This window comes from Sus scrofa, chromosome 1 (assembly GCF_000003025.6).
Source record: "Sus scrofa isolate TJ Tabasco breed Duroc chromosome 1, Sscrofa11.1, whole genome shotgun sequence".
Classification (NCBI taxonomy): Eukaryota; Metazoa; Chordata; class Mammalia; order Artiodactyla; family Suidae; genus Sus; species Sus scrofa.
In genome coordinates this window covers 163,369,975-163,392,524 of record NC_010443.5, presented here as the reverse complement: position 1 = coordinate 163,392,524, position 22,550 = coordinate 163,369,975, and the positions used below count along the sequence as shown (strand labels likewise).

At 52.8% G+C, this 22,550-nt stretch overlaps 1 protein-coding gene across 4 annotated transcripts in view; it reads left to right on the top strand.

The window, feature by feature from the left end:
- IGDCC3 (immunoglobulin superfamily DCC subclass member 3) overlaps positions 361-22,550 on the top strand; it is a 44,834-nt gene continuing 22,644 nt past the window's right edge. Inside the window, exons 1-2 of one of the 4 annotated variants that reach the window (XM_021100139.1) lie at positions 361-683; positions 3,513-3,818. In XM_021100139.1, the coding sequence (XP_020955798.1) occupies positions 584-683; positions 3,513-3,818 (406 nt within the window). In that variant the 5' untranslated portion in view covers positions 361-583. Of the gene's footprint in view, positions 684-708; positions 1,933-3,221; positions 3,819-22,550 lie in introns of those variants that run through there. The other 3 variants (XM_021100143.1, XM_013993298.2, XM_021100146.1) reach the window with 3 other exon arrangements.

Genomic DNA, 22,550 nt, shown 5'->3' with positions numbered 1-22,550 from the left:
AGCGAATCCCGCAGCTTTGCCCATTTCTCCGCAACCCGGACCCACTTCGCAGTCCTTTGGGTCTCCACTTTCCCAGCCCCCCAAAGTCCGGGGCTGGCTCGCGGGAAGTGGGTACAGGGCTGCTCCTCGGGACGGCGCCAGCCCCGCTAGCCCCAGTTCAAAGCGCAGGGGGCGCGTCCGCCGCGCAGCCGGGAATGTCCGGCCGCTTAAAGCGCTCGCCGGCTCTTTTGTTCCCCAGACCGGGCCTCCGGGGAGAGGGGGCTGGGGGAGGGGACCGGGAGAGGAGGGAAGGGGGGCGGCGGGCGGCGGGAGGAGGGCGGGGCGGGCTCAGGCGGTGCCGAGTGCGGAGCGCGCACCCAGGGCGAGGCTGACAGATCGCCAGGGTGGGTGCAAGATGGCGCAAGCGGCGCTCCCCCAGCGCCCCTGGCGCTCCTAGGCAGGCATGTGGCCCCAGCCCCCAGCCGCCCGGGCTCGGCCCCGGCCGGAGCCCCGGCCCCGGCCCCGGCGCCGGCCCCGCGGAACGCTGTGAGCCGCGAGAGGCCCCGGAGCCGCGCGTCGCCGAGCCGAGCGGACCGCGAGCCCCATGGCTGCTCTGCGCGCCGCGCCCCCGAGCCGCTGGCCCCGGCTCTTGCTGCCGCTGCTGCTGCCGCCGCTGCTGCTGCTGCTGCCCGCGCCGAGCGACGGTGAGCTAGGGCGTCCGCGACCCGGCGGCCGTGAACCCAGCCCGGGGAAGGGCGAGAAGGGAGTAAACGCGCGCGAGGGGCGGACCTGAGGAGAGCGGCGCGGACCTGCAGGCGGACCCCGGGACCTAGGGACTTGCCGGAGAACGGGAGCCGAGCGGGACAGGGCGGAGCCCGGGGAGAGGGCACTGAAGCGGGCACGGCAGGAGGATGCTGAGGACCGAGCTCCTGAAGAGAGACCTGCAGTCAGTCAGTCCGCTGCAGCTCCACAACTGAGGGCAGGACCCGAGCCCGGACCGAGGGGCAAGGAGCGCGGCAAAGCAGGAGCTCGGCGGGAGGGCTGGAGTTGGGGAAAGGGGGGAACGAGCCACGGGAGACCGCAGGGCAGAGTCCTGTCCGAGGGGGCGAGCTGGGGTGCGCGGAGCCCTGCGGTGGGCACAGGGTGGCCGGAGGCGGCGGATGCAGGAGACCGCAGACCCCGGGGGCGAAGGCCGGGATAGAGCGGGCTGCGCTGGGCGCAGAGGGCAGGTCCTGGATTTGGAGCCGGGACTGAGGCGGGGAGTGAGAGGGAGAGACCAAGGAAGAGGAGGAAGATTCCTGGCGGTGCGCGCGTTGGGAGTGGGAGACCTGAGAGACACACCTCGAGCTGAGGAAGGGGCAGAGAAGCCGACCAAGGGCGAGTGAACGGCTGGGCTGCCCACGTGCCCGCCTTGCCCCGGAGGGTGTGCACGCAGAGCTCGGGGTCTGCCGGCTTGGCTGCCCGGAGCTCCGTCACCACCACTCTGTTTCCACAGTGGGTGTAACGGGCTCACCTCACAGGAGAGGGGTGCAAATTGAGTCCCTTCTCCTCCCACCTCAAGTTCTCAGCAGACATTGCTCTGGGCACTGTTCTCTCCCCTCTTAGCTCCGAAGAAGCGGGATATCGCGGCAGCATCTAGGAGAAACTTTGTCCTCCGGTTGCTATACCGGGATTGGAGCGGGGAGCAGAAGCAGCTGAAATGCAGGTCTTGGGGAAGATGGGTAGGGATTTGAAGGGGCGTGACCCTCAAATGTCCTAATAGGAATTACGCAGCCCTGAGGGTGGGGAAAACCCCCCTAACCCCAGCCCTCCTCCTCCCTCCTTTCTCCCCACCCACTGCCTGGTCTCCTCTCAGCCAGGGAGGGCGCTGGTCTGTTGGGAAGGGGCCAGCTCAGGGATCGCTAGCTTCACGGAAATGTGAGGAGGGGGTCTGTGGCTGCCTTTTCAGCTCAGGTGGGTTCTTTCTCCCTGGCGGGGAGTTGTAACTGGTCTGGTGAGTTGCTCGTTGGAGAAGTTGGAGACTTGGCATCTTGCCTGATTTGGAGTTCTTGTTCTTCCTCTTCTGATTCCTTGATCACCCTCTTCTCCCTTCTCTTCCTTCCTTCCTCTTTCTGTCCCTTTCTCTTCTGCAGGAGTGAAGAGGTTGCTGACAGTAGAGCTTCTAGGAACCTCCCTCCTGAATTTTGGGAAATATGAGTTGATATTTGGTATCCCTCATCTGCCTTATGACAAAGAGAAAACAAGCAAAACAACCAAAGCCCAGAGCTTCTTAGGGGAGGAGCAGTAGTGCTGGATGCTAGCCTAGCTTGTACCTGATACTGGGCCAACACACCCTGCTCCCTGCCAGGCACTGGACCAGGCCTCACATGGTTTTGCCAGCAACAAGAAGCAAAGATTTATTACTATCTCATTTTATATTTGTTTGGAACTTTTTTTTCCCTTTTTATCTATTTAGGGCCACACCCATGACATATGGAGGTTCCCAGTCTAGGGTTCGAATCGGAGCTGTAGCCACAAGCCTACACCACAGCCACAGCAATGCGGGATCTGAGCCACGTCTGCAACCTACACCACAGCTCATGGCAATGCCGGATCCTTAACCCACTGGGCAAGTCCAGGGATCAAACCTGCGTCCTCATGGATGCTAGTCAGGTTAGCTAACCACTGAGCCATGATGGGGTCGTGGAACTCCTATATTTGTTTAGAACTTTTAACTTTTCACAGTGCCTTTGAATCTGTTAGTCACATTTAATAACAAGCCACACTGTTGTTCCTGATTTAAACACATAAGGAATGGAAGCCAGGCCAGGTTGAACACCTAACATGAGGTCATACCCTGAAAGTCTGAGGCTTCAGTGATTTGCTAGGATAACCACAGAAGTGGCAGGAGCTGTATTGAAATCAAAGTCTTATTTTCGGGTCCCGGATTTGCAGCTATTAACTGTGAGGCCTCAGACAAGTTGCTTAACATCTCTGGGCTTCAGTTTCCTTTTCTCTAAAAGATAAAAAATTTTTAAAAGATGGTAGTGGAGTTCCCATCATGGCTCAGTGGTTAACGAATCCGACCAGGAACCATGAGGTTGCGGGTTCGATCCCTGGCCTTGCTCAGTGGGTTAAGGATCCGGTGTTGCCGTGAGCTGTGGTGTGGGTCAAAGACGCGGCTCAGATCCTGAGTTGCTGTGGCTCTGGTGTAGGCCGGTGGCTACAGCTTCGATTAGACCTCTCGCCTGGGAACCTCCATATGCCGCGGGAGTGGCCCTAGAAAAGGCAAAAAAAGACAAATAAATAATAAATAAATAAAAGATGGTAGTAATAATATCCATCTCTCCAAGATGGTCTGTTGATGAAGTAAATATACTGTATGAGATGATACTTCATAATAACTCACAAAGTTCTGTGTGTTAATGGAGATTCCTATTAACATCACAGAATGACAGGGATGGGATGCACAGATCCAGAGAACTTGGAACCCTTGCTCCAGCTCATTCCATGCTCACCTCTCCTTTTGCTCTCATCTCCCTCACCCGATTCAGGTCTTGGCCACTCTGCTGAACTGGCCTTTGCTGTGGAGCCAAGCGATGATGTTGCAGTCCCTGGGCAGCCCGTGGTACTGGGCTGCAGGGTGGAGGGGACCCCTCCAGTGCGAATCACCTGGCGGAAGAATGGGGTGGAGCTGCCAGAGAGTACCCACTCTACCGTGCTGGCAAATGGGTCCTTGATGATCCGCCACTTCCTGCTGGATCAAGGAGGCAGCCCTTCAGATGAGGGTGACTATGAGTGTGTGGCTCAGAACCGCTTTGGGCTGGTGGTTAGCCGGAAGGCTCGAATCCAGGCAGCAAGTAAGTGGATGCTCTTACCTTTTTTTTCCCCCCAGGCCATGGGGGATAGAGGAGTGGTTCCATCTTATGCAGCTTCTGGAGCACTAATTTCTCAGCATGGGTCAGTTGAGAGGTGCATAGCAGTGATCTGTGGTGGTAGAATTACAGCATATACTCATTTAAGTGATTGGTATGCAATTTGACAAGAATGTAGCCAAACACTGTTGTGGGGAGAGGGAAAGAGAAATCGAGAGCAAGCTTTATCCAGCTCTTGGGTCAGTGTGTCTTAGTTTCCAGATGCATTGTGAGCATCCCAGTCTATTGAGTAAAATTCTCAATAGACTGGGATGCTTTAAACAATTTAAAAATTGTTTTAAAGATCAATGATTGTCATATTTTGGGGCGATTTAAGAGAATTTGAAGGGTAATTTTGGCTACCTGCATCTTTTAATTATGTGCTGACTCTCAAACCTTTTGGGTAGGATAAAACCTCACTGTGCCAGAGATGACATTCTGAAGCTTGTCAACAATTTGCTTAACAGAAGATGTGATAGAATAATTTCAGGGTTAACACAGTGATGACATTACTCCCCCTTCAAGCCGGTGTACTTTGTAAAAGAATTTCAGCTTTATTGAGGAATAATTGACAGTAAAATTATGAGATACTTAAAGTATACATGGTGGTGACTTAATATTCAGTGTGGGGTTTTGTTGTTGTTGTTGTTGTTTTCTTGATTGGGAGAGAAGAGGTGTCTCAGCTCTGGAATTTTGCTTTGCTTGTGCTGATGGACCATTGGGTATTGCAGTGATGAAATGATGGCTGTGCTTTACCGCCCTGCCCTGCAAAAAGTTATTGTAGTTGTTGTTTAATCTGTGTACACGTGTGGGAATTGTTTCTTTTTTCTTTTTTTTTTTTTTTTTTTTTTGGTCTTTTTGTCTTTGTTGTTGTTGTTGCTATTTCTTGGGCCGCTCTCGCGGCATATGGAGGTTCCCAGGCTAGGGGTCGAATCGGAGCTGTAGCCACCAGCCTACGCCAGAGCCACAGCAACGCAGGATCCGAGCCGAGTCTGCAACCTACACCACAGCTCACAGCAACGCCGGATCTTTAACCCACTGAGCAAGGGCAGGGACCGAACCCGCAACCTCATGGTTCCTAGTCGGATTCGTTAACCACTGCGCCACAACAGGAACTCCGGGAATTGTTTCTTAAACCAAAATTATTCTTATTATTTTTATTTTAATGATTTTTATTTTTTTCCATTATAGCTAGTTTACAGTGTTCTGTAGATTTTCTACTGTACAGCAAAGTGACCCAGTCATACGTACATATACACATTCTTTTTTCTCACATTATGATGCTCCATCATAAGTGACTAGATGTGCTTCCCAGGGCTACACAGCAGGACCTCATTGCATATCCATTCCAAAGGCAATAGTTTGCATCTATTAACCCCAAATTCCCAGTCCATCCCGCTCCCTCCCCCTCCCCCTTGGCAACCACAAGCTTGTTCTCCAAGCCCATGAGTTTCTTTTCTGTGGAAAGGTTCATTGCGCCATATATTAGATTCCAGATATAAGTGATATCATATGGTATTTGTCTTTCTCTTTCTGACTTAGTTCGCTTAGTGTGAGAGTCTCTAGTTCCATCCATGTCAAAATTATTTATGTACCTTGGGAAGGTGGCGGGCTATGAAGGCGGGAGGTCATGGTTGAGAACCACTGCTCTTGAGAAAGCACAAAAGCTTTGCCAAGTGGAAAATGTTCTCCATCCTGTATTGCTCTACTTCTGGGGAGGTGTCCCTTAAAGAGGCTGCTTTAACTTTGGTTGGGAGTACGTCTAGCTAATACTAACTAAGCACTTGCTGCATGTTGGGCACCCTGCCTAAGCGCTTTGCATGAACTATCTCATTTAGTCATCATGATGATGCTGGAAGATACGCTGTTGTCATTCCCCTTTTACAGATGAGAAGTGAGGGAGTTCCCTTTGTGGCTCAGTGGGTTAAGAACCCCATATAGTGTCCCTGAGGATGCTGGTTTGATCCCTGGGTTAAGGATCCGGCGTTGGGTTAAGGATCACCCAATGGGTTAAGGATCCAGTGTTGCCACGAGCTTCGGCACAGGTCGCATATGTGGCTCCGGTCCTGTGTTGCTGGGGCTGTGGTGTAGGCCGGCAGCTGCAGCTTGCTTTGACCCCTAGCCTGGGAACTTCCATATGCCATAGGTGTGGCCCTAAAAACAAACAAACAAACAAAAACAAACAAACAACAGCAAAACCCCCAAAACTCAGGGGAATTGGTGGCTTCTGGTGAGCAGAGGAGCCAGGCCTGCAGCCTAGTTATTCTGAATCCTGCACCCTCCCACTTAACTCCTGTGGCACGCTGCCTCATCACCGTCTGATCGCTGACAAGTTTCTTCCTGGCTCTGAGGGCATTTGCACAGTTGCTCTGAACGGCTGGTGAGTGATGAATTGTTCTGAGGCAGGAGCCCTCTCTTGAGCTGAAGATGCCCCTTTGTTCTAAGGAAGGCACATCCAGGCCCCCATATGGAGCTCTCTGGGAGGCAGCCCTGGACCCTGAGACCGAATCACTTCTGGCTCAGCAACCCCTCATCCCCCAGCCCTCCTGGCGGTGGTGGGGAGGCTGGTGTAGCCCTGAGCAGATGGCTGGGTGTGAGGAGGAGAAGCGTGGGTGAAGGGTGGGGACCTGAGGAAGATTTTCAGATGGGAGAAATGAGACTTCTCAGGGAGCTGACCCCCGCACCCTCCCTGGCCTGTGTCAACACTGGGCGATAGATGGCCCCTGCATCACCAGCCTGGGATCCTGGGAGATAAATCCCCAGGTGTTTATATATAGCTAATTGTAAATGTGCTTTTCTGTAAATGGTAATACCTTCAAGATGTTTGGTTTCATTAAACTCCTAACAGTGTAAGAAATTGAGCTGTGGGCCTTGGCTGGGGAAAGAGCCAGTGGGCAAGTTCAGCTTGGTTAGTTCTTTGGGGTCCTGGGGACAGCTGGGCGGTTGCCTCCAAACACTGGCAGTCTGATCCACCTCTCTCTCCCCACCAAGGCTTATGGCCCCCTGGGGGAATGCTTGGCTACCAAGCAACCGGGTGGCTGGACCCCCTTTTCTCACTTCAGAGGCTGATGTCCCTAGAAACCTCCAGTGCTGATTAGCTGCCTGGGTTTGCTCCTTTGGTAATAATTCCCAGCCCGTGTGCCCGCAGGCAGGGCAGATGTTGTGTGACACGGGAGGATGCCTTCTGAAGAGGTGTGAGAAGCCTTCCAGAGCCCCTGCTTCTCCTTCCTGCTCCACCGGAGCTGACAGGCAGGGGGACTGTACCCTCACAGACACATAATCCACCCAGTGGACTCACCCAGTGAGGCAGGTAGGGGTCCAGGTCTGTGTGGGCAGGACTGCTGGGGCATCTGAGCTCTGGGAATACCCCCTCTTCCATCCCAGTGAGCTCAGATGCTGTCATTGAAAGATGGCCTGGAGTTCCTGTCATGGTTTAGTGGAAACAAACCCAACTAGGAACCCTGAGGTGCGGGTTCGATCCCTGGCCTTGATCAGTGGGTTAAGGATCTGGTGTTGCCATGAGCTGCAGTGTAGGCCACAGACATGGCTCGGATTTGGCATTGCTGTGGCTCTGGCTTAGGTAGGCAGCTATAGCTCTGATTCAACCCCTAGCCTGGGAACCTCCATATGCCGAGGGTGCGGCCCTTAAAAGCAAAAAAAAAAAAAAAAAAAAAAAAAAAAGAAAGATGGCCTGAACAGGATGGGCTAAACGACAGGCTGATTTCTCGGGGCTTCAGTTCCAAGCGTCTCCTTTTTAGGATGGAGTGGCTCAGGGTCCAAAGGGCACTCATGCTTCCAGCCCATCTGGTTTCTCTGGCTTGCCATTCCATGTGTTTATAGTTTGGGGGCTGAAAATCGAGATGTGTGTTAAGGATGGGACCCTGGACAAGTTAACCTCTGCATGGCCGTTTCCTTACCTGTGAAATGTGCATATAACCCTACTTTGGGGGATGGTTGTAAGGACTAACGCACTCCGTGCTCTGCCTGGCACATAGGAGGTGCTCAGTAATGGAGCTAATACTTTTTTCTTCATTTAAAGGTGACTTCACTGATATACACTGCCAGCAAAAGCAGACAGCCTGAATCTGCTCCCAGCCCCCAGCTTTCTCTCTCCCTGGGACTCAGGAAGCACTCCAGGGAAATCTCTCAGGGAGCAGAATTACTGGAGCCTGAGCACAACTTGTTTTAACCCCTTCCTAGGAGAGCCTTGGGGTTCTCTGAAGCCTCTGGGCATCAGCCAAAACTTGACTGGCTGTGAGACCCTCTGCCATCCTTCTGGAGGGGTCCAAGGACGGCATATGGGTCACCTGATCCAGTGGGAACATGCATTGATGCACACCTGTTGAGGGCTATGAATCTGGATGACAACAGCGAAGAGGGGGGCCCCTCAAGCAGATGCCCTTGGTTCCGAGTCCTCATTTCCTGGTCTCAGTTCTCAGGCTCAGGCCCCTGGAGACTGGAGTAAAGAACCAGATGATCTAGAGCAAGACTTCTCTAATATTACTCGGCCCGGTGATTACCTGGGGATCTTGATAAAATTCAGATTTTGAATCAGTAGGTCTAGGCGAAGGCCTGGGGTTCTGCAGGGTTAACAAGATCCCAGGTGAGGAGTTCCCATCGTGGCTCAGCGGAAATGAATCTGACTAGCATCCATGAGGATGCAGGTTCGATCCCTGGGCTTTCTCAGTGGGTTAAGGATCTGGCGTTGCTGTGAGCTGTGGTATAGGTCACAGATGCGGCTCAGATCTGGCATGGCTGTGGCTGTAGGCCAGCAGCTACAGCTCTGATTCAACCCCTAGGCTGGGAACCCCCATATGCCTTGGGTGTGGTCCTGAAAAGACCAAAAAAAAAAAAATCCCAGGTGATGCCAACAGTGCTGGTTCACAGGTGCTAGAGGAGCGCCCCTTCCCATATCATAATCACTGGTGTAGGGGGTCTGTGGGCAGCAGAGTGAAGTCTGTAGGACATGAGCTTCAGGGACAGACCTAGGTGGGTTTGAACCCCAGCTCAGCCACTCACTGATGCTATATTCTCAGCACAAGTTCCTTTTAACGCTCTCGAGTTTTGTGCTTTCATCCGAAAAAAAATGAGCATAATCCCATCAGCCTATCAGGGTTGTTGGAGGATTAAATGAGGTGATGGGTGTAAAGCATGTGGCACAAGACTTGGCATCTAGGAAATGCTCATTATGTATTATTGTTAGTGCTAGCTGCTGATGGCTAATTTAGGCTGAGAACCAGACTGTCCCAATGCAGGCTGGGCTCTCAGAGCCAGGATTGCCTCCCTTCCAGCCTGGGGTCATCCAGATTAGGCAGGCCCAATGCTGGTTCTGAAGGTTCTGAAGGCAAAGACTCCCCAGCTGGATGTACATTGTCCTCTGAGTCTCAAGGTCCTTATCTTTAAACGGGGAAATAGTATTTATCCAGGAGGAATGCTGTGAGGATTACCTATGATCACGCGTAAAGAACCTGGCAGAGTTCAGGGCACGTAGAAAGTGTTGCTGAGATACTCTTATTGTTTGGGGGAGGGGAGGTGATAGAGGTGAGAAATGTGACGTTCTAAGCTCCTTTAGATGTGGTGGTTCCAGGCAGGCCCCTGGGGAGCCCAGACGTCTAGAAAGAGGCAGTAGGGTATGCTGAGAGGGAAGTCCAGTTCTAGTCCCCTGCTCTCACCACCTCAGTCTCCTACTGCTCAGGTCCTCAGTCACCCAGTCCTAGAGTCTGAATCGTTCTCATCCTCTCTGAGGGAGGGCTTAACCAGCAACTCTGAAATCTCCTTCGGTAGCAAGATCCACGCTTGTGTGGGAGTTCCCGTTGTGGTGCAGCAGAAACAAATCTGACTAGGAACCATGAGGTTTGATCCCTGGCCTTGCTCAGTGGGTTAAGGATCTGGCATTGCCGTGAGCTGTGGTGTAGGTCGCAGACGTGGCTGGAATCCGGCGTTGCTGTGGCTCTAGCGCAGCTTGGCAGCTGTAGCTTGGCAGCTGTAGCTCTGATTGGACCGTGTGTGGATCCGGGGGGGCAGCATCTGAGCTTAGTTCTGTGGAAACAGATCTGGGACAGGGAAACTATGGGCTGAAGTTGCTGTGTGGTACAGCTTGTTGGGGGGGCAACATATTTAGGGGACCCCGGAGGGCCTCAGGGCAATGGGTTGTGCAGTGGGTTGTGGCTGGTAACCCTGGAGGCCTCTGTCACTTGTGTGGATCCTAGGCTTCTCTCCTTGAAGGACGGCTCAGCTAAAGTAACCCTGAGGAAGTCTCCCCTGCCCCTCACGCGCATCTGCCTACCCATTTGGGCCAGAAGCAGGCTCTGCAGCTGAAGTATCACTGGTGTGATGAGTGAGTGGCCATGCCTAAGCCTGCTTTCATGCCAGGCAGCTCACCCCTAAGCATGCCATGGTGCAGAGGTATGTGCGAATGAGCAAGGGTCAGGGCCTTCCTACCTGCCAGTCAGTACTCCAGAGACCAGCCCCTTCTGAATCTCTTGAGAAGCTATCAGGTGTGATGGAAAGGCCCTGGGCTGGACATCAGGAATCCTGTGTGGCTCTGGGCAAGTCACTCATCCTCTCTGGGCTTTGCTTTTCTCCTTGTAATATCAAGTAATTGGACCAAGGTTCATGTCTATGGTATTAAGGCTTCCTTTGCATCCAGTCAGTCCATGGGACATGCCTGCCTTCGCTGAGCCTTTTCTCAGTCTTTTCTCGTCCCTGCTCCTGCCTTACCTGATCCCTCCCTAAAGACCACTTAGCTTACGGTAATTCCTTTTTCCCCCTCCTAAGGTGGGGAATATTTGTGGTCTGTGGCATTCAGGCTGCTTGCATTGTTAAGTAACTGTTTTGTGGCTGGATATTCCATCTGTCTCCTCAACTAGATTTTAAGCTCCTAAAGGGCTTCTCTTTCTTTTGTATTTCTCACGTCCCCTGCCTGTGGAGCGTGGTACAAACGAAATGAACCTGTGGCCTTGTGGGTGCAAGGCCCTGTCTCTCTCCACTTCTCTTTTGTTTCCTCTCTCTTGCTGGCTCTCCCTACCTCAAATTGACAGCACAGCTCACAGGAACAGAAGCTTGTGAACAGGCAGGATCGGCAGGGGAATGTAACACTCGGGGCAGGATCACGGGGTGGTGGCTGCATGTTTATCTCTAGACGGGCCGAGACGCTCTCTTCTGCACCAGATGGGGTGTGAATCAGAGACCAAACTGCTTGGTAGCCTTCATGCGTGGGTCCCCGGGTCTCCTGCCTTGGCCTTTATTCCTCGCCTGGATGAAGCGTCTGCCCACCGGCCCCAACTGTGGGGTAGGACGGCCCCTCACCCCACCAGCAGGACTTGAGTGTGGAAGTCAAATGCTTCTGGTTCCCACACCTTGGCTCCACTGTTGCAGGCAGCCAGCTGGCCCCTTGAACACAATGTGCAAATCTTCTCTGTTCCTGTTCCCGGCATTGTCCGTGGCCGGGCGCCTTGGCTGGGAATGTGGGCCGGTGAATAGGAGAGGCATTTGCAGCCTGCAAATGAAACAGGCCCCCGGTGCCCCCCCCTCCCTTAGCCCCCATCTCCTCCCCACCCCCAGGGAGAAAGGACTTTTTCACTTCTGGCCTCCTTGTATTGCCTTTCCCTCTTCTCTTCAGAGTCCCTGCAGGCGTGTGTGTGTGTGTGTGTGTGTGTGTGTGTGTGTGTGTGTGTAAGAGAGACTTTTCACAGTAGCTCGAAGGCTCCTCTGCACACCCTCAATAAAAGTAGAAGGGCACCCAGGATGGAAAACCAAACAGCTCACTGCTGTCTTTGTGTAAACTGGATCGAGTGTTTCCAAGAATGTCTGCCTGTGTAACTAACCTATGGCTCCCTAAGATCTCTGGCCACAGCCTTGTTGCAGCAAGGAATGTAGAGGCCAGTAGTGCATGTGTGCATTGCCATGTGGGCCCCGGTGGGCACCTGAATACAGGTGTGTGTTGAAGGATGGGCTCAGGATTGGGGTCCAGCTCTCTTCAAAGGACTTCCCTGTGGGAATCCCTCTTCCCTTGAGCAGTGGGGCCAGCTCAGAGATATGGAGTGAACAGAACTGGTGCAGGGCAACGGGTGTGTGTGTGTGTGTGTGTGTGTGTGTAGATACTTTTATTAGGTTCTGCAGCTGAAGGGAGGGAGGAGGGAGGCAAGCCCTAGGTCACTGGTGGAGCGCGGGGCTTCTGTGATGGGCATGAGGGCCTGGCCTTGGTACCTCTGGGCGTCTGGGCCAGAGTTCTCTTATTCATTAGGCGAAAGCCTACAATCTGGCTGCAATCCGAGCCTGCTGGCCTGGGCTGCTCCATCCTCCCCCCAACCTCCACCAAAGGACATTTCTTTGATTTCTGTGCTCACTTCCCCTGCCCCCAACTTTGTTCACCCTGTTCCAAGAAGGACTAACCTTTGTGACTGCCCTCACATGTAAGGGAGGAGTAGAAAAGAAAGGGACCTCCATGGGCAGGAGCAGTTCCAGGGACTTCCTGAAGAGGGGTGCCTGGACAGGTGATACTGTGACCCGGGGAAGGTGGAAAGGCCTGAGGGGCAAGCAGGAGGCGCTCTAGGCCAGACCACAGGGAGGTGGAGGCAGTGGGGAGTGTGGGTTTAATCCAGGCCAGCCCACCACCCACAGAGGCAGAGGGAGGAAAATTAGATGCAGAGGGCTTACACCCCACCCTGACCTTCTCTTCTCTGGATCTTAGTCTGGAAACTCCACAGTCTTTGACACCCCTCCGCACTCTGCCCCACCTCTGCTTTCCAGTGTGTGAGGCCAGGTTTAGGGTCTTTATCTTTATCATCCCTCAGTCCTTGTTTCCTTTGCCCTGCAGTCTTCCTTCCTCAGGATTTCCTTCTTCCTTCCTTCCTTCCTCCCTCCCTCTCTTTGCCACTCCACAGCATATGGAGTTCCCAGGTCAGCTGCAGCTGCGACAACACCAGATCCTCAACCCACTGTGCCAGGCAGGGGATCAAACCTGTGTCCCAGTATTCCCAAGACACCACCGATCCCGTTATGCCACAGTGGGAATTCTTCCTCCAGCTTTCTTTATTGTTCTGTCTTTCCTCCTGCCTCTTGCTCCAATTATAGCAATTCCTGTGTCCACCATTCTCTGCTATGTTTGGAGGGAGATACCCTGTTTCAGGAGCAAAAGTAGGTGAGCTCAGGCTTCAGTACAGAACAGAGGGAGAGGAAGAGGAGAGGCTGAGAGGATGAGCTTCAAAGAAGACCCCAAAGGAAGGGGTCTGTGGTCTGCCCAGCGTGTCGGAGTCTCCCTGGGGGCATACCTTCCCTGAGAGGAATCTGAGAACACTGGCCCCTGCTTGGGGCCAGTCTCTGAGCCCGGACACTGACCAGAGTGGGTGGTAGGGCAGCCCGGGGCTGCTCTCTGGAATGCTGGTGTTGGGTTGCAGTGCAGATGCAAGCGGTGATAATGGGCAGGAACTGGACTTTCTGGTCTGGCTGCTGCCCCCAAGGCCACTGGAATGTGAGGGGGGGACAAGCAAGAGGCCCCAGGGACTTGGGGTGGGCAGATGGAGACCAGACCACCTAAATGGAGAGGAAGGGGCAGACCACCAAGAGAGAGAGAACTGAGGTCCAGCCCTTTCACTGAATTGCAGGCTTACAGCGAAAAAATCCTAAAATTCCCAGTGCATCCAGGACCCTAAGTAGGATCACAGGCATCCAGCCTATGGGGAAACTTTGGAGCTCATCTCATCCCACTCTCTCATTTTACAGACTTGAAAACTGAGGCCCCAAGTGGGTAACCTGCCCAAGGATGTGACTGGTCCTCCAGCCTGGGCAGGTAAGAGAGCCTCTTGGGTCCCTCGTTCCTCTTGCCCTCCCCAGTGCCTCACTGCTCTCTGGTATGGGAAGGGAGAGATTTTTTTATATCCTTCCCCGCCCAGGGCAGATGGGCACATACATTTCTGTTTTTCTCGTGTCCTGCCCTGCCCCAGGCTTTGTCTGTGGTCATAGTTCTGGATGTGATGGTTACCAGCAAATCTCAGATGTGGGCTCCTGACATCCACAGCATATTTCATAGAGCCTCTGAGTTTCCAAAGCACACCAGACACTGAGCTGAGTGGTCTGAGGGCTACCTATGTGCTGGTGCTGGTGCTGGTGGTAAACCAACTAGTAGTTGTGGAAGTGGTCCTAGTAATATAAGGCTGCACTCTGCTAATCCCTTTGTGTGTTAATTTACTTAACTCCCGTGACATTTCCATTGGTAGCTGTTACTAGGCCTATTTGAACAGATGAGTAAACAGAAGCCTAGAATGGTTAATTAACTTGCCCAAGGGTGCACAGTAAAGTAGAGAAGCTGGGATTTAAACCTGGTCTGCCTGACCCAAAATTCAGTGGCCTGTGTGTCCTTAGAAGGGCCTCGTGTCCCTTGAAAATATAATCAGTATTGTCTGCCTCAGAAACAGAGCCAGGTACCTGGGCACATGCAGGGTGGGTGAGAGGGCGTTGGGAGCTTAGAGTCCTGGCCAAGGTGGGAGCCACTTCCTGGTGTGCCCAGCAGGGCTACACGCCCTCCACCCATAGCTGCTGCTGGAGGCCTGGGCGAGTTAGGCTGGGATGCTCTGCAGAAAGAAGTCTTGTCCTACCTGTGAGACTGGGCAGAGGGGCTGGGGACAGGTTCCCCGCAGGAAAGGAAAGGAAATCGGGAGGGTGTTGGGGCTGCTGGAGGTAGAGGTGGGAGTTGCTTCTTTCAAGGAGGAAAGACAAGTTCCCCTCCCCCCAGGGGTCCTTTCAGCTCCCTTTCCCTTTCTTGTTCTCCCGCATAATGACGCTGATTGCTCCACATCTGTCATAATTACTCTTTGTTTGAAAATTCAGAACAAATCACAGGAGAGGAACTGGTGTGGCTCGTGAAGGATCCTTCTCCCCAGGGGTTCTTGGCAGGGGAGGGGTGGGGGGTGGGTATAGGTAGTAGGGAAGAGCCATAATCAGCCTGGAAGATGGAGGAGCCAGGCTGCTGATCGTCCTTGTGCTGTCCCCTTCCCTGGGCGAGGTGGCCTAAGGCCTCTTGGACTTATGTGGCCCTCACCCCAGACCACAATCCCTGTCTGCTGTGTGGCTGGGAGATTCTACCACCATCACAACCTGGGTGGAGGGGTCTGCGTTAGGCCCCTGCTCTCTCGGCCTTACTGTACAGTGTTTTGGACAGGAGGCTTCATGATAAACCCAGTGGCACTGCAGGGAAGGGCAGGCTGTGCCTGCTGGAAGGGCACAGGGTAATCCCTTACTGGCAAAGGGAGTGGGGCAATTGCAGCTGGGGTCCCTAGAACAGAGGTGGGAACCAGGGGTGGGGGAAAGGAGAGAGCAGGAAACCAGACCCTCTTGGGATCCAGCAGCAGCCCTGGGTGCTCAGTGTTTCTTCACCCTCACTCTTGGCAACCTGACTTCTGGGGAGGGTCCTGGTTCCTGTCCCCATCCCTACCTGAAGGCCTCTGGTATGGAGGGCTGATAATTCCAGGGGCATATGCCCTGGCCTGTGGCCCCTGCCTGCCATGGACATTTTTCCATTTCATCCACCCAGCCTAGCCCCTTCCCACCTGGGATTGTGTCTGCAAAGACTGTGACCTTTTGTGGGGAGAAATCAAGGACAACTTAGAATTCATCCCCAAACCCTGCCTGTAGGAAAACCCCACTCACTCTGGCTGTGGGATCATGGTGGAAGTATAGATACCCTCAAGGAACTGGAGCCAGTACGAGATGCAGGTGGACTTGAGCTGAGGTCTGGTTCTGGGTTCAAGTTTCCTCCTCCCCTTCAAACTTCTGGGTCTCAGTTTGTCTTTGTGGGAAATGGGATAGAGCACTGCCCTGCCTGACTTGTGAAGTGGGGAGGATGAGTAGGTTCCAGGCATTTGTAGCATGGAGGGTTCTCCATCAGTGGAGGCTCCCTTTATTCAGGCTTCTGAGGGCATCATTGTTAGCAGGGCAGAGAAGCTAGGGGGAGGGCTGAATCTTGGAAATAGAACTCCATGGGAGTTGCCTGGCTAGGGCTGCCTTAGAGGGGACATCTTCTCTGGCCCCACCATTATTATTACAATTTTTTGGCTGTCCCCAAAGCATGCAGAAGTTCCTGGTCCAGGGATCAAACCCATGCCACAGCAATGACAACACTGGATCCTTAACTGCTAGGCGACCAGGAAACTCCTTAGCCCCATATTATTGACCGAGAGTCCTGAGAGGAGACTGGATTTGACATAGACATCATCATTACTTCTGTGCCCTCCATGGCTCCCACTTCACCAAAAAGCTGCTTTTAATAAGGAAATTCTCAACTCTTTCCCATGTGATTTTGGACCCACTTAGTCCAAAGTTCACCTTCCTAGGCCTCAGTTTCCCTATAGATGGCAGGTAGTGTGAGGAGGACCAGATTACAAGATTCCTAAAGTCCCATCCCACTTCTAAATTTCTAAGAGGAATTCCCATTGTGGCTCAGCAGTTAACGAACCCGACTAGCATCCATGAGGACATGGGTTAGATTCCCGGCCTTGCTCAGTGGGTTAAGCATCCAGTGTTGCCTTAAGCTGTGGTGTAGATTGCAGACGAGGCTTGGATCCCACATTGCTGTAGCTCTGGTGTAGGCTGGTGCCTACAGCTCTGCTTCAACCTCTAGCCTGGGAACCTCCATATGCCGCCGGTGTGGCCCTAAAAAAAAAAAGAAAAGAAAAAAAGAAGGAGTTCCCTTTGTAGTGCAGCAGAAACGAATCTGGCTAGGAACCATGAGGTTGAGGGTTTGATCCCCACCCTCGCTCAGTGGGTTGAGGATCCAGTGTTTCTATGAGCTGTGGTATAGGCCTACAGCTGTAGCTCTGATTAGACCCCTGGCCTGGGAACCCCCATAAGCTGTGGGTTCGGCCCTAAAAAGACAAAGGACCAAAAAATAAATAGATAAAAAAAATTCTGAGACAGTATCTCATTTTGTCTTTTTTTTTTTTTTTTTTTTTTTTTTTTTTGCTTTTTAGGGCCACACCTGTAGCATATGGAAGTCCCAGACTAGGGGTGGAATCAAAGCTGTAGCTGCCAGCCTACACCACAGCCACAGCAACACGGATCTGAGCCGCATCTATGACCTACATCACAGCCCTGGACAACACCGGATCCTTAATCCATGGAGCGAGGCCAGACATAGAACCTGCATCCTCATGGATACTAGTTGGGTTCGTTATTGCTGAGCCATGACGGGAACTCCAGTCTCGTTTTGTCTTGAACTGGCTCCTACCTCCCCAACTCTTCTCTCTATCTCCTTCTGGGCTCTGTCTAGCTCTCTCCTCCATCTCCCTCTCCCACGCCTGTCTCCTGACACCTCCTCCTTTTTAGTGCCAGGAACAAAGATCTGCTGCAAAGTTCTCTTGTTATCCTCACCCTCTGTCGCTCCCTTGGCCAGGTTGCCACCCACCTGGCTCCAGGCAGGCAGCGCATGTCAGGCTGGGTCCAGGCAGGGTATGGCAGGGCGGGGCGCTGCCTAGTTCTACGCGCTGCGGGAGCTGTGACACCAGCCTCGCTGGTCCCCGCGGGCACTGGCTCACTGGAGCGAGATAGGAAGAGAGTGGACCTCCCCTCTCCTTGGCGGGGAGGAGGGATGACCCCACCCCCAGCACAAGTCCCTTCTCACCGTGACTAGGTGGGTGGGCTGGCTGACATGTGGCAGAATCAGAATCGATGTGCGTTAAATTAACTCCACGCGTCGCAAGTCTTGGAGCCTTCAAGTTACTGCGCCTTGGTGTGTCTGTGTGGGTGTGAGAACGTGTGTGTGCAAGTGTGTGAGTGTTAGTATGTCTGGTGTGCGAATGCTTCCTGGAGCTTCTACATGGTGCCTGGGGATCACTACTCCCCTGGCCTTCACCTAGTAACCAGGAAGCCAGGGCTGGTCTTGGGGAACAAAATGAAACAGGAGAGTGAGGTGTGGGCTTCCCAACCCTCTTCTTCCCAGTTAGCTTGGGGTGTAGGCCAGAGACTTCTGACAAGGGGCCAGAGCTAGATAAAAGTTTGTAGGGAAAACTTTGAACAGGCCAGCTCTCCTGGGGAAAGGGAGCAGAGAGGGTTCCAGGGCCTTCACAGAGGTGGGTGCTTATCACCCTGACAGTGCTTGGGCTGGAGGCCCACCTTTGTTTTCGGAAGGGGGAGGCTGGGGAGACTCAGAAGACTTGTGATCCATTCTGGGACAGTGAGTATATAGTTAGTCTCCCCACTGGTCTGCAAACTCTGTGAGGGGAGGGGCTGGCCCGTCTCCGCATCTTCAGGGTTGAACACCGGACTTGGTCTGGAGTTGGTGCCTGGGAAGGGTGGGAAAAGGGGCGCTATGAGTGTGTGAAAGGGAGTGTAGGAACACCTCCTGCCTGCTGTGGTAGGCACACTTGCCCTCTGGAGCTCACCAGCCTGGGGTTGGGGGAGGGCAGATAAAGCTGAGTCAGATATTATTCAAGTGCCTACAGAGTTGTGTCACCTAAGCCATTCTCCCCAGGCTTCTGAGTCCCTACTGTCAGGAGCTGAGAGTGGCCAGGTCTGCATTTAACTGTATCCTGACATCTCCTAATCCAGCTTCTTCTGGTCTATCTTCCTATTCTACTCCCTTCCTTGAAACACTCTTTTCTCAAGGTCCCACCAGTGGCCACTTGGGGGAGGATGGGATTGGACAGAGCTGCAGGGGCCTCCACTGAGTGCTGAGTGGGAACGGCTTGGCCTGATGAGTTCAAACCCCAGTCTGCCACCCCAGGAGAGGTGGCCACCAGTACTCAGTTACCTCAGGGTTAGACACCGTTCCAGGCAAGCTAGTGAAAGTCTCAGGATGCCAGATCATTGGCCTCACCGCCAGAATAGCTAACAGGCTAATTCCATGCCAGGAAGCATCCTTCTTCTCTCCAGCCTCTTGTGCATCCTCTGTGGAAGGACTACCCCCTGTAGGTACACACCTGCCTTCTTGTTATCTTGGAAGGTCATAACCATGATAACAAAGCATCCTGTGAATGCATGTTGCTATGGGAATGGCTAAGAGGAGAAAAGGGAGTTCCCTGGTGGTCTAGTAGTTAGGATTCAGTACTGTCACTGCTGCAGCCTGTGCACAGTCCCTAGTTTGAGAACTGAAATCTCACATCAAGCTGCTGCACACTGTGACCAAAAAAAGACAAGATACACTCTGTTATACTTGGTGTCTCCTTATCAAAATACTTAGCTATGGAGCTTTTCTTTTTTTCTTTTGGCCATAACATGCAGCATCTTGACGTGGGATCTCATTTCTCAGACTAGGGACTGAACCGAGGCCACAGCTGTGAAAGTGCTAACCATTAGACCACCAGGGAACTTCCTCTTTTTTTTGTTTTTGTTTTTGTTTTGTTTCTGCTTTTTAGGGCCACATCCTCAGCAAATGGAAGTTCCCAGGCTAGGGGTAGAATCAGAGCTACAGCTACAGCAACACCAGATCCAAGCTGCATCTGTGACCTATACCACAGCTCATGCCAATGCCGGACCCCTAACCCACTGAGCGAGGCCAAGGATTGAACCCATATCCCATTGATCCTAGTTGGGTTCGTTACCACTGAGCCACAACAGGAACTCCCATGGAACATTATTTTTAAAGTTATTTGTGGTCCTGGGTTTGGGGAAAGAAGAGATGTGAAGAGAAATAGGCATCCTTTAAAAAGGACTTTTTAAGTTAAAAGTATTGAATCTCTAATTAGAGAGGTGGCTGGAGGCACCTCATGTTTTTTGAATAGTGGATCATTTCCCAAATGTAATTTCTGGGGATTAGACATTCAGGCACACTTGCTGAAATCTGGACAAACCATAAAGGCACATATATAGTAATAGATAATAATAGCTATGTTTGTAGTTTCTGTTTGGTCATTTTAGTCTTGTAAAATGAAACTAGTGGCCTGTTTAGCATTAGAATGATCTTTGATCTACTACAAACTAATTGTTGTTTCCTTGAATAATTCCAGATCAGGGGACTTGAAGCATCATTCTTTAGAGTCCTTGGGTCTGTGTGGGGGCTAAAGGGCTGGAAAAGGAGGAGAGAGGGAGGCCAGGCTGTGGGGCTCCAGGCTTCTTCCATTTACCACATCCACAGCAGCTCTGCTTTCTTCTTGCTTTGTTTTGGAGTTCTTGAAACTAACCAGGCAGATCAGTTAACTCAGTAGAAGGTCCTAAGCAGGGGAAGAGCTCAGCAGCAGTAGGTGCTGTGATGCCAATCAGGCTTAAGGTTCTAGAGCCTTCAGCAGAAGAAATATGACTCTAAGATGAAGAGTTAGGGGACTCATAAAGGAACACATTATGATCATATTGGAAGTTATGACAGGGTTAGATTAAACCTTGATTCAGGACTGAGTCAGAAAAACAATGAGCTATTCTGAGATCGTTCTCTTGTTTAAAAAGCATGCTTTTCATATATCCCTGTTACGACTCCCACCTGGTAACATTAAATGTGGTCGATCAGCCAAAACAATGAACCATTTTGGCCGCTGTTCATTCAGTCTCTCAACAAGTGTTGTTCATTCTTTAATTTTATCCTCAAATAAATGGCTAGATGGATGTTTCTGTTTCAGAGTTTAGTTGTGGGCTGCCACAAAGGACTTATAATCTAGTAGTGATATGGACATTAGAAAAGACTGAGGCCTCAGAGCTCTGTAGTTTGCATCATAAGTTTTGTTAGCTAAGGGCTCCTGTGTCAGCTCAATAGCTGTTGATCTGAGCAATAGACCTTTTTAATCACTTGTCAAGCCTGATAGGACATTGGACCTTGTGTATGACATTCTTCCTTTAGGCAGAAATAGTCTAAGAGCCCATCAGAAGGGATTAGGAAGTACATGCTTCTAGAAAAGGATACGTAGAACTGAAGGATATTAAAGCAGGTCAGTTCTCAAATCAACAGAGCTCAAAGAGCATCTGTCCTATACCTACCTGCCTCAGAGCTGGGTACCCTGAGGGAGGCTAGAAAGATAAGACACCTCCCTAGCTTGAAGGATGTACTCTCTTCTTGCCCTGCCAAAAAGCAACCTTATTTGGAGGTGACGGTGAAGAGAAGGCAGCCTTGATAAAGCACAGAATCTGCTGAATGCACAAATAGTGTGGTGGTGGTCATCTTGTCCATCTGCATCATCATTGTCTTTAGTGCTGATTTCTTTTTTTTTTTTTTTTTTTTTTTTCTATTTCTTGGGCCACTCCCACGGCATATGGAGGTTCCCAGGCTAGGGGTTGAATCGGAGCTGTAGCCACGGCCTATGCCAGGCCACAGCAACGCGGATCCGAGCCGGTCTGCAACCTACACCACAGCTCACGGCAACGCCGGATCGTTAACCCACTGGGCAAGGGCAGGGACCGAACCGCAACCTCACGGTTCCTAGTCGGATTCGTTAACCACTGCGCCACGACGGGAACTCCTTTAGTGCTGATTTCTAAGCTCCCATCCTTATACGTGGGGTGGGGGGAGGAAAATGCCTCAGGAAAAGGAATTTTTTTTCCCGGTTTCTGATAAAGAGTGGTTTCCACAGGCCTGTGGTTGGAACTCCAGTCTTAGCTATCTGTCCACCCCTCTCATGAGGACTTTTTTGGGATCAAAACAGTGGCGTTGGTGCTTGGGGCAGTGCATCCGAATCCTGAAACCTGGCCCTGGATGCAGACCTTGGATAACCTGGACCTCCTTTTCCCAACCATTGTCCCTCTTCCTCCTTGAACATACCAGTCCCTTGTCGGTCCAGGCTCCTCACTGTTCTCCACCTTCCTTCCTTTTCTTTTCAGAGTCCTGCTGGTCTACTCACATCTCTGCCAGCCATTCTCTGAATTCCTCTAGTCCTTTGAGCTGGTGGCACACAGTTGGGCACTGAGGGGTATAAATCCCCGACTCCTCCCATTGTTTCATGTGTTCCCAGTGAAATCTAATTCGGCTATCGGCTGTCGAAGGCAGGGCCGTGCCTGTTTTTTGTTTTCCTGAGTCGGGGACAGAACCGGGGGAGCGCCGTACGGGCCCTTAAGACCCTGCAGGTGGAGAGAGGAGCCCCGGTGGGGTCGTGTGTCCGCCCGCCAGGCCTCCACGCGAGGCGGAGGGCTTCGTCCCCGGGGACCCGGGGACCGCTCGCTCAGTTTCCCGGGCCAGCCCGGTGCGCCGTGGCCCGGGCCCAGCTGGGGAATTTGCCCCGCCGGGGGGTTGGGGAGCGGGGGTGGCGGGAAATGGTGCCTCGCTCGCCCCAGCGACATCAAACCCTCGTTTGGCGTGCGAGGACAATGGCTGTCTTATTTTCTCCATTCGCCGCGCACAATGCCGGATTCTCTCATTCACCCGCGGCGGTGCGAGCGAGGTAATTAGCCAGCGCCATTCAGCGCGGACACTATTGCTATGCGGGGGGGCGAGGACGCCCGCGTCGGCGGGGATTAGCGGCGGGTCGGGGTGTGCAGCTGCGGCCACTTCAAAGGGGCCCGGCGGCCCGGCCGGCTGTGGGAACCGGCGCCGCCTCCCTCGGGAGCCGCCCCGCCGGCTCGGCCCCGGGCCCTGCGGACGGGACGCGGCCAGTCCTCCTCCGCCCGCAGCCGCCCGCCGCGCTCTCCGCCCGGGCAGGCCCGGCGCTGCCCCGGCCCTAGCTGCAGCGGCCGTTGTCGCTCCCCATCACACTCCCACTTTCATCGGGATCTCAAGTGCTTTTTTCTTTTGAGTCCCGGGAGTCAAAGGGCAGAGAGGGGAAGGTGGGG